General features: G+C 41.1%; 1 protein-coding gene across 2 annotated transcripts in view; it reads right to left on the reverse strand.

The window, feature by feature from the left end:
• PTPN9 (protein tyrosine phosphatase non-receptor type 9) overlaps nucleotides 1–17,046 on the reverse strand; it is a 72,811-nt gene that overhangs the window by 20,803 nt on the left and 34,962 nt on the right. For both annotated transcript variants that reach the window (XM_038581036.1, XM_038581037.1), the window contains exons 2-6: nucleotides 13,718–13,861; nucleotides 10,253–10,342; nucleotides 9,429–9,553; nucleotides 5,339–5,444; nucleotides 817–927 (exon numbers count right to left, since the gene is read on the reverse strand). In XM_038581036.1, the coding sequence (XP_038436964.1) occupies nucleotides 817–927; nucleotides 5,339–5,444; nucleotides 9,429–9,553; nucleotides 10,253–10,342; nucleotides 13,718–13,861 (576 nt within the window). The remainder of the gene's footprint in view (nucleotides 1–816; nucleotides 928–5,338; nucleotides 5,445–9,428; nucleotides 9,554–10,252; nucleotides 10,343–13,717; nucleotides 13,862–17,046) is intronic.

Raw genomic sequence — 17,046 nt, forward strand, 5'->3', positions numbered from 1 at the left:
AGCTCCTCGAGGGTAAGGAAAGCCTCACTCCATTTTTATTTGTATTTATTTTTCTTTAAAGATTATTTATTTATTTATTCATGAGAGAGAGAGAGAGAGAGAGAGAGAGAGGCAGAGACACAGGCAGAGGGAGAAGCAGGCTCCATGCAGGGAGCCTGACGTGGGACTTGATCCCAGGTCTTTAGGATCACATCCTGGGCTGAAGGTGGAGCTAAACCGCTGAGCCACCTGGGCTGCCCACCTCACTCCATTTTTAATTCCCACTCAGGGGATAGTAACAGAATTAAGATAATTTTAGACAACATTTTTGAAGTCAGGAAGCAATGAGCTATTTTAAGAGAAAATGCCAGGAAAGGAAGTTTTAGAAAGAGATACAGTGAGAGATTCTCCTCCACCACCCTGGTGGTCAATGAAATGGATTAGTATTTCCAATTGAACAAATTTAACCATCAGTTCACTAGGCTAGATTTTGGAAGGAGTAGCTACCGTAAGTTATCCATGGGACATACACCTTCAGTGCTATCTTTATGCGAGGTGCCATGGAAGGAAACTGCCAGACAAACTATATCTAGCTCCTAACTTCAAAGAAATTGTAGTAGAGTGGGAGAGGCAGCCTGTATTGACCTGAATAAAGAACAGAGCAGAGAATATAAGTGGATACACTAACAGAAGCAGAGAGCACTTTAAGGAGACAGGCCAGAAGGATTTTATTGAAGGTAAAAAATTAATTGGTAGGTTTCAACAGTAGAAATGGGAAGTTTAGCACCTCCTCCAAATAACCACCTCCACCTACAAATAAAATAAAGCTTGCCTTACCCGCTCCCGGACTTTGTCCTTCAGGAGGAGGCTGATGATGGAATAGGGCACTCGGAACCATATTGGTGCTCCCACAATCAGTACTTTTTTCAAACGGGCAGGAAATGCTCCCTGTGGAGAACACACATGAAAATTTAAAGATATCAATTAAAAAAAATAAAAATAAAAATAAAGATATCAATTAAGGCACTGGAACCTGTGACTATTCAAACTCAGTGTAGGTTTTCTGCTCTTTTCCCCATCCTTACCCAGCAGGGGGAGTCTAAAGCCTAATTCAGGTGTCATTTCAGCAACTACAGAAGTGGTTAAAATTTTTTTATTTTTTTTATTATTTTTTTAATTTTTATTTTATTTATTTTTTTAATTTTTATTTATTTATGATAGTCACACACACACACACACACAGAGGCAGAGACACAGGCAGAGGGAGCCCGACGTGGGATTCGATCCCGGGTCTCCAGGATTGCGCCCTGGGCCAAAGGCAGGCGCCAAACCGCTGCACCACCCAGGGATCCCCTATTTTTTTTAATTTTTAAATTATACACCTGAAACTAATACGACATTATATGTTAACTATACTGGAATTAAAATTAAAAACTTAATAAAAAATTAAAAGGTGATTTACTTTTAAAAGTTACAATGTCATGTTCTTGTGAACATAAGCTTTATGGATCAAAAATTACACTGACTTTTGTCAGCGTTTATGTGTGCATCTTTAAGTTCTGCTTATTGGGACGCCTGGGTGGCTCAGCAGTCGGACAACTGCCTTTGGCCCAGGGCCTGATCCTGGAGTCCCAAGATCGAGTCCTGCATGGGGCTCCCTGCATGGAGCCTGCTTCTTTCTCTGCCTGTGTCTCTGCCTCTGTGTCTCTCATGAACAAATAAATAAAATCTTTAAAAAAAAATTGGAAAGAATATATGTGTCTGAAAATGGGTAGGGGTTAACAAAAATGGTATTATAAAAAGATTATTTTAGGGGATCCCTGGGTAGCTCAGCGGTTTAGTGCCTGCCTTTAAAATCTTTTAAAAAAATAAGAAAATTTAAAAATTAAAAGATTATTTTATAACCTTTAAACTGAAGATTAAAAAATGAAGATTTCAGATTTTTTTGAAACTTTGGAAAATGCTCATTATATAATCTTAGCTACACAGGATCAAAACTATAATCTTAATTTTTTTAAAGATTTTATTTATTTATTCATGAGAAACAGAGAGGGAGAGGCAGAGACACAGGCAGAGGGAGAAGCAGGCTCCATGCAGGGAGCCTGATGCAGGACTCGATCCTGGGACTCCAGGATCATGCTCTGAGCCAAAGGCAGACATTCAACTGCTGAGCCACCCAGGTGTCCCTTATTTTATTTTCTATAATACTTCGCATTACTTCCATTTTTTGGAACCTCATTTAAAATGTTTATATCCTTTTTTTAAAAAAGTAATCTCTATACACAACATGGGGCTTGAACTCATGACCTAGAGATTGAATGTTGCATGCTCCACTGACTGAGCCAACCAGGTGCCAGTAAAATGTTCATATCCTTTGATCCGGTCATCCTACTTCTAGAAATCTACTTCAAATAAACTATTTTATGTGCCAATAAAGATATGAATATAAAAGTGTTTGTTGAAAAAACTATTTATTATAAAAAATGGGAAAAGTATTCAACAATATAGAAATGGTTAAATAAATTATAGTAAATACAGGATAGACTATTATTCAGCAAATACAAATATTCGTAAAATAAACTTGCTGGAGCTTATTGTATATTGAAATTGTATGAATATAATTCAAATCATATTGAAAAACATCTAGAAGAAAGTGCCATACACCAAAATGTCAACAGTGTTTAATTCTGCATAATATCAAAGACAGTATTTCTTTTTTTTTTTTTTTTAAGATTTTATTTATTTGTGAGAGTACAAACAGGAAGAGCAGCAGAGGGAGAGGAAGAAGCAGACTCCCGCTGAGCAAGGAGCCCAATGTGGGGCTTAATCCCAGGTCCTTGGGATTATGACCTGAGCTGAAGGCAGATACTCAACCTACTGAGGCCACCTACATGCCCCAAAGACAGTATTTCTTCTTAATATATAGTAATCTGAGTTCTTCAAAATTTTCTATAATGAAAATATTTTTATTAGAACAGCTTTTAAGTATAAAATATAAATTATGAAAAAATTTATCAGCTCAGGTTGTGATCTCAGGACCCTGAGAAACCAAGAGTCTGAAGCTTAACGGACTATGCCACCCAGGCGACCCAAAAAGTATAGCATTCTTGGATGGGAGATAATAACATTATAAAGATGTCAAGTCTCCCTAAATTAATTTATTAATTCATTACATCCAAATAAAATCCAGAGTGTTTTATTTCCCTGAAATTGACTGAATGACTCTAAAGTTCATCTAATCAACAGATGCCGATGGGGGCTCCTGGATGGCTCAGTCCAGTTAAACATCTGCTTTCGGCCCAGGTCACAATCCCAGGGTCCTAGGATAGAGTCCCACCTTGGGATCTCTGCACATTGGGGAGGCTGCTTCTCCCTCTCCCCGCTGCTCGTGCTCTCTCTCTAGCTATGTCTCTCTCTCTCAAGTAAATAAAAATCTTCAAAAAAAACCCAAAGATGATATTTAAAAAAATTTTTTTCTCATCAGATTTAAATTTTGGAAAGTGGTTACCCTCTGTGCAATGGCACCAGGGTGTCTGAGAAAGGGGAATCAGACTTCTCCTTGAATTGCTTTTTAATTGCTTTTATAATAAAGAAAAGAACTAGGAGGTATCTGGCTGGCTCAGTAAGTAGAGCATACACATTTTTCTTTTTCTTTTCTTTTTTTTTTTTTAAGTAATCTCTACACTCAACATGGGACTCAAACTCACAACCCCAAGATACAGAATCACACACCCTCCCCACCAACTAAGCCAGTCACACACCCCTGAGCATGCAACTCATGATTTTAGAGTTGTGAGTTCAAGCTCCATGTTGGGTGTAAAGATTACTTAAAAATAAAGTAAGAGGTGCCGGGAGGCTCAGTCAGTTAAATATCTGCCTTCGGCTCAAGTCATGATCCCAGGGTCCTAGAATTGAGCCCTGCAGCAGGTTCCCTGATCAATGGAGAGTCTGCTTCTCCCTCTCCCTGTGCCACTCCTCCACTTTGTGCTTTCTCTTGCTTCCTCTCTCTCTCTCAAATAAATAAAATCTTTAAAAAAAATTTAAAGAAGGCACACAAAAGTACATGTAAAAATAAAAATGCAAAAAATATAGTCAAAACAACTTTTAGAAATAAAAGAGTGTGAGAGGAAGCTTGTCCCACGAGATATTAAACTTTATTTAAGACTCTAATAGGGCAGCCCAGGTGGCTCAGCGGTTTAGTGCCGCCTTCAGCCCAGGGCCTGATCCTGGAGACCGGGAATCGAGTCCCACGTCGGGCTCCCTGCATGGAGCCTGCTTCTCCCTCTGCCTGTGTCTCTACCTCTGTCTCTCTCTATGTGTCTCTCATGAATAAATAAATAAAATATTTTTTTAAATAAGTAATATTTAAAAAAAGAGATCCCTGGGTGGCTCAGTGGTTCAGTGTCTGCCTTTGGCTCAGGGCCTGATACTGGGGTCCCAGGATTGAGTCCCACATCGGGCTCCCTGCATGGAGCCTCCTTCTCCTCTGCCTGTGTCTCTGCCCCCCCCTCTCTCTCTTATTCTGTGTCTCTCATGAATAAATAAATAAAATCTTAAAAAAAAAAAAAAAGAAAGAAAGAAAAATAAAGAAAACAGGAATATGATAAAAGACACCATAAAACTGAATAAATTAAAAAAAAAACTGAATAAATTGGAAACTATAAAAAATGCTGGTAACACATACTTAATAATGTCCCTCTCCCCATTCATGTGCATTTGCTCTTGCATGTGTTCTCTAAAATAAATATATAAGTCTTTAAAATATTGAGTAAAGTATATGAGAAGAAAAAGAAATTTTTTAAAGATTTTATTTATTTATTGCAAAAATATTAATGTGTTTGATTATAAAGTGGCATATATACCATATTATCTTTTAAAGTTCAGAATATTACAAAATACCTCTGGATTTATGAGTGTGGGATAAGAGAGTAAGAACTCTATATACAGAACTCCATACATATGTGTATAGGTTAATGTACATATACTCTTGTGTATGAAGTCAACATGTAAAACCTATTTCTGACTAGACTGAGACAAAAAAGTCTGAAAGTCATTGGCTAGGTGACATTTCTCAGACACTGGACATACCTGGGCCTTCATTAATTCTTATTCTACAAAACTCCAGGAAAGGAACAACCCACCTTTATGACTCAGAATGTTGCTGTGCATTTCCTTTTTTAATTCCTCCCACTCCACTTTTAAGACTATTTGTATTCGGAGGAAGCAAATATTAATCATAATTTACAGGTGACCTTTACACTCAACATAATGTCTTAAGTTTACATCATTCCTAAGCCTCCCAATGAATAAAGTATCCTAAAAAGTGAAAGAGAGTTGAAGGGTCCTCTCACAGCCTTACCTTCAGCAGGTTTAGGACTTTCTTGCCAAGATCCAGCTCAAAGTTGGTATAATTAGAACCACACATGTCATAGATAAACACCAGTCCGTTCCTCTGAGTTTCGAAGCTGTAAACCAACCATTGAACAAACACACTTATAAGATGGAGGAGGCAGGCTGAAAGCCTAGGGCAAAGAGTATGGGACACATGCAGGACCAAAATAACTGCCTCTCTGAACACTGGCATCTTTGGTATCTGCTATGCTTCTTGTGATATTACAATAAAAAATAAATATTTGGTCTTCAACTGGTTGCTGGCACTGAGTTGCTTTAAAATTCTTGGAATTTCCTAAGTGAAGAGTTTCAAGTGTCTTTTGTGATGTTAATGAGACAACTAGAAGGCCCACAGGTCACCTACAGAAGGGGGTGGTTGCCAGGGGAACCAACCAAGGGACTGGAGAGGGTTGGTACTTCCCCTCCCCCACCTCCAGGGAGAGGAAAGGGGAGGGATTGAGGTGAATCTCAAACAGCTGTTGATTTAATCAATTGTGCTGATGTAATGACGCCTCCATAAAAACACAAAAGGGGGGCGCCTGGGTGGCTCAGTTGGTTAAAGGTCTTTGGCTCAGGTCATGATCCCAGGGTTCTGGGATAGAGCCCCAGGACGAGCTAGGGGGTCAGAGGGGAGCCTGCTTCTCCCTCTCCCTCTGTCTGCCTCGCCACGCTCCAGCTGTCTCTCAAATAAATAAATAAATAAATAAAATCTTTTAAGAAAACAACCAACTAACCAACCAAAAGGATAGGGCTTGGAGCTTCCAGATGGAGGTGCTGAAAGGGTGGCCCTCTCAGAGGGTATGGAAGCTCTAAGCCCCCCTTCACCATACCTTTCCCCATGCTACCCTTCCAACTAGCCGCATAATATCCCTTTATAATAAACTGGCAACGTAGTAAGTAAAATGTTTCCCTGAGTTGTGTGAGCCATTCTAGTAAAGGCACTGCACCCACGAAGAGAGTTCTTGGAATCTTCAATCCAGCCTGTTGATAAGAAGCACAGGTGACCTGAACTGGCCACTGGCATGTGAGGGGGGTTAGGGGGAGACAAGTCTTGTAGGATTCAAAACCTTTAACCTGTGGGATCTCATCTATCAGGCAGATAGTGTCAGAATTGAGTTGAACTAAAACCCTGAGCTGGTGCCAGGGAATTGCTCGGAGGTGCAGCAGAAAACCTTATTGATGCATGTTTACCAAGTACCAAACTCCTAGGTTGAGAATGTTCCAGAACATCTAGGTTATCAAAATCTGAACTGTTTCCTCCCAGGTTTCTGAATCTACCTATCCAAATTTGGTAACATTCCATGTTTTTTTTGTTTTTTGTTTTTTTTTTAAGATTTTATTTATTTATTCATGAGAGACACACAGAGAGAGGCAGAGACACAGGCAGAGGGAGAAGCAGGCCCCAAGCAGGGAACCCGATGCAGGACTTGATCCCAGGACTCCAGGATCATGCCCTGAGCCAGAGGCAGGCGTTCAACCCCTGAGCCACCCAGGCATCCCATCAAGGGCCAAATTCAAAGAACTATAGGTTTTCCTTTCATGGCACCAGCCTGTGGCAGAGAACTGAAATAAAGAGAAGTCAGTGCCAGGGGAAAGAGAATTTAATAAAAAGAAGCTATGGTGCACAATGATGTAGGTTCTATATTCCTAAAAATCGCTCATCCTGTAAAGAAATGCACATGAAATAAATACAAATGTGGTAGGATCTTTGTTTTTCTGCATACAGAATGAGGTTTACAATGATAGATAATTCCTTACTAAGAATAATTGTTTTCCTATTGAGTTTGATTCCTAAGTTGGATGCTACCTGGGAACATCAAGATGTTTAAAACAAATGTCCTTGACATTTGTTTCAAAATGATTGAGGGGGGGATCCCTGGGTGGCGCAGTGGTTTGGCGCCTGCCTTTGGCCCAGGGCGCGATCCTGGAGACCCGGGATCGAATCCCACGTCGGGCTCCCGGTGCATGGAGCCTGCTTCTCCTTCTGCCTATGTCTCTGCCTCTCTCTCTCTCTCTCTCTGTGTGACTATCATAAATAAATAAAAATTAAAAAAAAAAAAATGATTGAGGGGGGGATCGGGATCACCCCAGTGGTTTAGCGCCTGCCTTCGACCCAGGACGTGATCCTGGAGACCCGGGATCAAGTCCCACATCGGGCTCCCTGCATGGAGCCTGCTTCTCCCTCTGCCTGTGTCTCGGCCTCTCTCTCTCTCTCTGTCTCTCATGAATAAATAAATAAAATCCTTTAATAATAATAATAATAATAATAATAATAATAATAATAATAGCCGTTAGGGGTGCCTGGGTGGCTGAGTCGGTCTGCCTTTAGCTCAGGTCATGATCTCAAAGTCTTGAGATCAAGTCCCACTACCTGCTTATGGGGAGTCTGCTTCTCCCTTCCGCTTTGCCCCCCTACTCGTGCTCTCATGTGCTCTCTCTCTCCAATAAATAAGATCTTAAAAAAAAGATAACTGCTGTTAAAGTCAGACTAAAAAGAATTTTATTTATAACAGGTGGGAGGAGTGAGGAACCCAGTCATAGAAAGTTGACCATTAAAGAAAGGGATTTAGAAAAGAGAAGGAAACCTTCCTCTTTTATCCCAGTGAGGAGAGGGTTTCCTTCTCTTCTATCTTGGTGAAAGTTAACACAGGAAAACAAAAATTTCTGCTCACTAGTGAGAATATTTTGCTTAGAGAAAAGGCTTCATGTTTATTTATCTTATATGCACCTTCTGAATAATGGGGAGTCACTAAGGGTTTTCAAGAAAAGGGTGGACATCATGAAAACAGTTTGAAGTATGTTTACCTGTGTGGTCTTCCTGTGGGATCCAATCAATACTCACACTGGAAAGAGCAAGCTTTGACCACTGCCATGCCTATAGGAGGGCTCTGACTGTAAGCTGCCCAAGAAGGAAGGCCAGTGAATTTTCTGGTAAAGGAGCCTTTCATTTATTCTCCTGAGCTAACGCATTTCAAAGGAACCTATGATCTGGAAATTATGTCTGAAGACCAATCATAGGCATAATTGGCAAGAAGAAATGAGAAATTTCACACTTCTGATTGGGCAGTACACGGCCCCTGTGACCACTGGTCCTCTCCTTCCCTTAGTAACTTCTCTTTTTCAGAATAATGCTGTATAAATACTATGGAAGTAACATTAACAAGTGAATTAGACAGAGAGGCCCACTTTGGACATCGTTTGGCTCTCTGCACCCTCTAAGTCCACAGTATGACTAAAGTTGTGCACAGCTATCTTTCACTATCTTAGGTTTCAGCCTTAAATATATCATTTCCAACCCATGGAAAGAGCCATGGGACTAGCCAATGACATCCAGTACGATAACAAACTGTAAATGGCAATCACCAGGGAATAAAGGAAGTATGGCAAAAGGACAACATAATAGGGTACAAACAGCTCTGGCTAAGAGCAAAGAAACTAGGATCTTAGGCCTAACTGGACTGATATGTGATGACTGTAACAGTCAGGCTTTGGTTTCTTTGCCCATAAAAGATCATAATACCATTTATCTTGTAGAAGGAAGGAGAAATGACCTGAGCTGATTCTTTTTGCTCATTGGTCTGTTTATAAAGATGATTTTGCTTAACTTTGTACTTTTGGGCCATTCTCTCCTGAATGTTGATTCTCAAAATCCTGAATTAAATGGCATTATTTTTATATTACAAACATACCAAGGTTCCAGAGTGTTTTGAAAATCAAAATTCAGGGCAAATGAGCAAAAAGCCAGTACATGTCATTTCCCCTTCACTTTCTCTCAATAAGTAATTCTCAATACACTGAGGATAATTAGTTAATTGGTTTTCTCAGCTTCTGTGATCCTAAAATAGAGCCAAGCAGGTAAAGATATAGAATACCCACCATCTTGATAGTACCTGGAAATATGCCAAGCCCTTAAGGACATGGAATGTTTTCTATTCATAGCATTTCCCAGGGCACATCCTAGAAGCATGGCGAAGGCACTGCTGAGTTCATCAAGTTAGTCAAGGACTATACTTCCCTATCTGGATGCAGACCAACTAAAAGGTAATCATCATGCTCACCTATCCACAGCTCTGTCTAGCAAGTAAAACAGAGCCTGAAGTACCACATGTTGGACTGACTTGTGAGGATGATGCAATCTGGCAGTGAAGAGAGCAATAGAAGCTCCTGTTGGGTCCCGAACATTCTAGAGCAAATCAAATGAGAAACATTTATAAACTAAATAGAGAATCACAACAATCACAGAGGCATCTTATATCCTAGATAAAAATTTCACACAGAGAGAAGAGATGCTGGCAATACTTCTCTGACCTGCATCAGTTGCTCCAGGAAGGGAAGAAAGCTTATTTCATCCCACTCCTGATTCTTAGCACCCCCTGGATCGTATTAGTTTGGCAGGAAAAAAACTACATTCTCTTAACTTGTCAATTGCAGAGAGATTAAAGGATGGTCTACACTTGCTGCCTAGCTAATTTCCCAGGTAGGATGGCAAAACACACAGCAGGGGGAAACCACGGAAGACAACCATGGTTTCCACGCTCTGCCTTAAAAGTAGCGTCGTATACTTATTCAAAAGGCTGTGGTCTCTAGGTGGAGAGAACTTGACTCCAATAAGGACGGGCCTCTGAAATACTACATACGCACCTAAAGACCCTCACTAACAATGGACCAATGAAGAAACTTTGCTCGATATACTGTACAACTGATTCTCAATAATTTCATTTGTTACTAGAATAATTTTGTGCAAACTGCACAGCTGCTTTATGTCTGCTCTTGAATGTTGACACTCTCTAGATTTAGGATAAGGTATCTAGGAACAAAATCCAAAGAGGACAACAGCTACAAAGGGAAATAATGAGAACAAGAAGGGTACATAAAGACTCACTAAGATGGTGAATTTCCCACTAAGGATCTCAGAACGGAGAGGTTCCTCATGAGGTTTCAGCTTCACAATGCCTTCCTTCCTTCGTGTTTCCTAAAAATAAAACATAGCAAGATAAATTAAAGTGAAAATACTGTGTATCGAAGACAGCTCTATGTAACCATCAAATCTCAGAGATAAGGGACTTTATTTATTTTTTTTTCTAAGTCCACCTTTATTTATTTATTTATATGATAGTCACAGAGAGAGAGAGAGAGAGAGAGGCAGAGAGACACAGGCAGAGGGAGAAGCAGGCTCCATGCACCGGGAGCCCGACATGGGATTCGATCCTGGGTCTCCAGGATCGCGCCCTGGGCCAAAGGCAGGTGCCAAACCGCTGTGCCACCCAGGGATCCCAGATAAGGGACTTTAAAGTAAAAATCACTGAATAAATTGAATCACAAATTCCCTTGTAACATCCTTCAGGCCAACTGAGTATTACCTGAATTCTCGTCCAACACCACCTGATCAGCCTGTTAGGTATCATATTTTCCTTTAAATCAGTGAGAAGCCTACCCTGAAGACCAGCTAATACATATGGCTAGAGTGCAGGGTCAAAGTTCTAAAATATACATCAGCAGAGATCTGTTTTTTTTTTTATTTTACATTTTATTTATTTATTTTTAAAGATTTTATTTATTTATTCGAGAGAGAGGGGCGGGGGGGGGCAGAGACACAGGCAGAGGGAGAAGCAGGCTCCATGCAGAGAGCCTGACGTGGACTCGATCCAGGGTCTCCAGGATCATGCCCTGGGCTGCAGGCAGCCCTAAACTGCTGTGACACCAGGGCTGCCCCATCAGCAGTGATGTTGCAGCAAGATATACATGCACCCAAAAAATGTCTGGAAGCAGACTTCGTCACACATCCTTAAGGCTGAGGCCTCTCCCCACTTAAAAAAGGAGCCGTCAATCCCCTGGATATGTTCTCCAACAAGACCTACCATGACCTCAGTTTTCTTTTTTTTTTTTTTTTTTTTTTTTAATTTTTATTTATTTATGATAGTCAGAGAGAGAGAGAGAGAGAGGCAGAGACACAGGCAGAGGGAGAAGCAGGCTCCATGCACCGGGAGCCCGACGTGGGATTCGATCCCGGGTCTCCAGGATCGCGCCCTGGGCCAAAGGCAGGCGCCAAACCGCTGCGCCACCCAGGGATCCCGACCTCAGTTTTCTTATCTCCACAGTATGACTCTTTAAGCTCATCCTCATACTTGGTCCACTGCATTCTCGTTGCTTCCAATCTAACTACCGCACTGAGAGCTCCTGCTCCAGCGCCAGGCCTGCCTTCCCATCAGTGAACCTGGTAGGCATTTTCAGCTTTCCTTTTACATGACAAGGTTGACCACTCATCTTCCCTTTTCCCAGAGACACTCTTTATCAGAGGTAGACAATACTCTCAGTTTTCCTATGTCCTCAACTACTGCTTCTAAGGCTCTTTTTTGTTCTTGTTTTTTTTTTGTTTTTTTTTGTGTGTGTGTGGTTTTGTTTTTTTGAGAGAGAGAGAGAGCGCATGGGGGTTGGGGTAGAGAGAGAGGAAGAGTGATACAGGGCTTGATCTCATGACCCTCAGATCTTGACTTAAGCCAAAACCAAGAGTTGGATGCTAAAAAACATAAAAAAATAAAAAAATAAGTTGGATGCTTAACCCACTGAGCCACCCAGATGCCCCTTTTGGGTGTTTTTCATTCATCTGCTCACTCAATTCACTCACCGGCTCGTTCATTTATTCTGCAAATAGTTGTAGAGCAATTATTATGTGCCAGGCACTGAGCTAAGTGCTAGGAACACACCCTGGTGAATGAAACAAGCTAGGTCTTTGTTTATATTCTCACCCAAATCATCCCTAAAATCAAATTCAAGTATCTTCAGAGGTAGGGAGCAAGTGAAGACAGTATTAGTGCTAGGAGAGTGCGTATGCTACCAAAGCATTCAAATTCAACTTTTAAGACAATACTGAGCCAAAGATAGCAAAAAGTCTGAGGTGACGTTCAGCCCTATATATCTTCCCCTCATACTTCCTGGAAGGCCCTCACCCTTTCTCATGGCTCCAATATTCAGCTCCACTTTGGTCACTCAAAATCTCTACTTCAGGTCCAGATTTTTTTTTTCTGAACCCTAGACTCACACTCCCAATTCTCAGAGAACATGTCTATTTAGATATCTCAGTGGCACGTCAGACTTAACATGGCCAAACTGAACTCATGGCCTTGTCTCTCCACACACCTGCACTATTTCAGTGTCTCCTAAATTAGTGAATGCTACCACCATTTACCCTGCCACCCAAGTCAAAGACCTAGAACCCTTGACTCTTTTTCCTTAAACACCAGTTTAAGCAACCTTGTCTTACCACTTTTACTTCTAGAATCTTCCCATTTTTTCCTCTATATCCCGACACTACACTTTGACACCACGACCGTCTCACTCTCCATAATTACAATGGCCTTCTAATTGGTCTGTCTCCAGTATAGCCCTGCTGATCTATTATCTAAAGCACAGTGAGGGCAGCCCAGGTGGCTCAGCGGTTTAGCGCCACCTTTGGCCCAGGGCGTGATCCTGGAGACCCGGGATCGAGTCCCACGTCAGGCTCACTGCATGGAGCTGCTTCTCCCTCTGCCTGTGTCTCTGTCTCTCTCTCTCCCTCTGTGTCTCTCATGAATAAATAAATAAAATCTTTAAAAAAAATAAAAATAAAGCACAGTGAGAAAATCTTCCCAGAATGCAAATCTGATCAAGTTGTTCTGCTGTTCTTATTACCTTCAATGAATTTCTCTGTCCTTAAGAAAAAATAGATACTCTTATGATCTGGCCTTGTTTACTTTTGCTACTCAATCTCTTGACATGTCCCCGCTCCCAATGAGCATTTTCACTCAGCTTAATTTCTCTGTTGTCTGAATCTGAACTTGCTGTTCTCTCTGCCATACTCCACTTTTCCAATTCCTACTCCATTCTTCAGATCTTAGCTTAGAAATCATTTCCTTCAAGAAAGTTTCCTTGGCCCTTCTAAGTAAATGTGCTTCCGCAGAACTAAGTAGTGACCTATCATAATTTTCTATAATTGTGTGTCTATTTTCTCTTTCTAAATAGTAATCTCTGCACCTGGAACATAGTATATATACAATAAACATCTGCTGAACAAATGAGTGAATATTGTAGGAGATGACCCACAAGATAAAGCTCACTAAAAGTGAGCTTTTAGTCTTGAACTAATCCTAGCATGCTTCATCCTCCCTTTTTAATTTAGAGAGGTTCTATATCTCTTCGGAAGGATTTTCTGACTGCAAAGTAGGGCTCCTAGATATTGGCCTGCTTTTTTTTTTTTTTTAATGACAGCAGGGAGAACACTCAGAGAACTATTGTGTGTAGTGTGTGGCACAGAAAACAGCAAAGCAGAGGGCCGATGTGCCACAGGCCCGGTCTAGCCCCATGCACATACTCTGTAGGAGTGGAACAACTCTATGGCGCGGAGCACATCGAACTTCCTGGCCATGAGGAACTTGACAGCCACATCCCAAGACAGAGGAGAAACATTGTACTGAACCGTCCACTTGTTAATCTCTTCAAGAAACTGCTTGGTGGCCTGTTTGACAAAGAAAGGAAAGAAAAATTAGTCAAGAACATATGTACACAAACAACAAACAAGCAAAAAAAAAATGTATCCTTTCCTCAAGCAAGTCTGAACCAAAAGTTTCTTATAGGGAGCAGGGAAAGACAAAAAGTTGGAAAACAGGTCTGAAAGTAGATATAGGGGATCCCTGGGTGGCGCAGCGGTTTGGTGTCTGCCTTTGGCCCAGGGCGCAATCCTGGAGACCTGGGATCGAGTCCCACGTCGGGCTCCCGGTGCATGGAGCCTGCTTCTCCCTCTGCCTGTATCTCTGCCTCTCTCTCTCTCTCTCTATGTGACTATCATAAATAAATAAAAAATTTAAAAAAAGGAATACTTAAAAAAAATGAAAGTAGAAATAGTTAAAATTCATACTACTCAATGAGGCCAGAGGCCAGAGCCACATTCAGAGGGCAGGACTGAGCATAAGGATCCAGGAAGGAAAAATGAGGGAGGAAAGCAAGGCACCCAAATGGGATGCAAATCAGTGACCCCAAAGCAAAAAATAAATAAATAAATAATAAAATAAAAAATAAAACAGCAGTTTACTTTTTGTTGTTGCTATTTTTTATTTATTTTTTATTTTTTTAAAGTTTTATTTATTTATTCAGAGAGAGAGAGAGAGAGAGAGAGGCATAGACACAGGCAGAGGGAGAAGCAGGCTCTATGCAGGGAGCCCGACGTGGGACTCGATCCCCCAGGTGTCCAGTATCACTGCCCTGGATTGAAGGCGGCGCTAAACCGCTGAGCCACCCGGGCTGCCCATGTTGTTGCTATTTTTTAAATAAAAGAAGGCGGATAGACCCCTTGAAGGGTTATTGCATAACGTGTATCATGGTACAACAGTCTCAGCTGCTGTTTGGGTCCTGCAAGCCAACTGGATACAGCAAAACCATCAGAAAATGGTTTTGGCTTTGGAATTAGCAATACTATTGGAGAGCAGCAAAGCTATTAAGAAGAATTTAACAAATCAAAAGGCCAACTGTTCTTTGGGCTGACTGACCCCACAGGACCTCTTCATGCTTCACATGGCAGCCCCAAAACCAGACACTAATGCCCAGAGTCATTAACCACTTTGGATAGCGGTTGCCTGGGAAGGGTGGAGAGCCGCATACTGAGGGAGGAGTAGGAAATTTTCATTTTCACTATCTGATCCCAAGCTGGCAAGGTGCCTGTTTCTTGTCCCTATCTCTTGATTAACCCATGTCCTTCTATCCTCTCTCAACCTATTTCTCCTGACATTTATAACCAGTTTCTGCTCTAGCCAAACTACTCTTCTGTTTCTTCAGTTTTTGAATAGGATTTACATCAGGATTTTTTCTTTCCTTTTAATTTTTTTTTAAATACCCAATGTGGAGCTCAAACTAACAACCTCAAGATCAAGAGTTGCAAGCCCGGGGCACCTGGGTGGCTCAGTGGTTGAGCGGCTGCCTTAGGCTCAGGTCATGATCCTGGGGTCCTAAGATCAAGTCTCACATCAGACTCCCTTCAGGGAGCCTGCTTCTCCTTATGTCTTTGTCTCTCTCTCTGTGTCTCTCATAAATAAATAACATCTTTAAAAAAAAAAAGAGTTGCAAGCTCTACTGACTGAGCCAGCTAAGCGCCCCGACACTGGGAATTTTTGCATACATATTCTCAATTGCTGAACATTTTCTGCATGGCAATCTGGTCCCTTCCACCCAGAAACTTTTCTCACATGTTGATCCAAAATGTGACCAACTTCATGAGAATTCTGAAACTTAACTGATCAACAAATGAATCCACAGTTAAGATATATTTATTAAACTATTATATATTTATTAACTACTTGTTAATATCTGTGCTAATAAATACAAGGAATACTAAAAATAAGGTCTGCTTTATTTTTATTTTTTTAATTAATTAATTAAAAAAAATTTTTTTTTAAGGTCTGCTTTAAAAGGTCTAAGACTAACTTACTATATGGCCATGGACAAGGTAATTCTCTCTTCACCTCTGATTTTTCAATTGAAAAACAAAGGGAAGGGTGCCTGGGTGGCTCAGTAGGTTAAGCATCTGCCTTAAGCTCAGATCATGATTTCAGGGTCCTGGGATGGAGCATCACGTCTGGCTCCCTGCTTAGGGAGGAGTCTGCTGCTCCCCCTCCCTCAAGACCTCCCCTGCCGCTCATGCACTCATTCTCTCTCTCTCAAATAAATAAATAAAACGAAAGAAAGAAAGAAAGAAAGAAAGAAAGAAAGAAAGAAAGAAAGAAAGAAAGAAAGAAGAAAGAAAGAAAGAAAGAAAGAGAAAGAAAGAAAGAAAAGAAAAGAAAAGAAAGAGAAAAGAAAAGAAAGAGAAAAGAAAGAAAAGAAGGAGGGGAGGGAAGGACAGAGGGGAGGGAAGGAAGGAAGGAGGGAAGGAAGGAGAGGAGGGAGGGAGGGAGGGAGGGAGGAAGGAAGGAAGGAAGGAAAACAAATGGGAGAAAGGGTAACAAGCAATTGACCTACTGCAGAATCTTGGCAACAAGTCCTATCTTTCAAATACAATTCAGATTGCTACATACATGTTTAAACAACTAGCAAATTAGAGAGCCCCAGGAAGTCAGCAAAACCTCACATGAGAGCACTTGATTCTTCCCCCAATTTCTAGGAAAGGAAAAAGACACTTTATAAACCAGAGTAAAAAGCTGCACCTGACCCTTAGAACCTTCCAACCGGGGCAATATAACTTATACCCCTGGAAAAGGAGAGAACTAGAAAAAACTAATCAGGCAAAGTGCATTAAAAAAGCCAAGAAATAAAGGCCATGAAGAAAAGCCTTCAGATGATCACTCTGGCCCAGAACCAGTTTAAGTCAGACCAGAGAAATGAGTCCCAGGGAAGACAACGGGACAAACTTAGAATGCTCCACCAGAAAACAGTTGGAGTTGCCTCTGTGGGGTGAGTGGCCAGCATCAGAATGAGGAAAGACAGAAGGGAAAAGAAGAGAAGTGGGCAGAGAGAGATCCCAGAAACAAAACCTCAGCCAGCCCGGAAGGTCCCCAGGAGATTTTATAAAGGGTTATTTGTCTTTTAATTAACATATCATCTTTAAATCCAGTCCTCTTGTGGGCTTGGCTGAAGCTGCCCGGAGAATAAAACACCAGAGTAACAGCAGAACATACTTTTCCCCCTTTTCTAATAAAAATAATAAACAGACAA

This window comes from Canis lupus, chromosome 30 (genome assembly GCF_011100685.1).
Source record: "Canis lupus familiaris isolate Mischka breed German Shepherd chromosome 30, alternate assembly UU_Cfam_GSD_1.0, whole genome shotgun sequence".
In the NCBI taxonomy this organism is placed as follows: domain Eukaryota; kingdom Metazoa; phylum Chordata; class Mammalia; order Carnivora; family Canidae; genus Canis; species Canis lupus.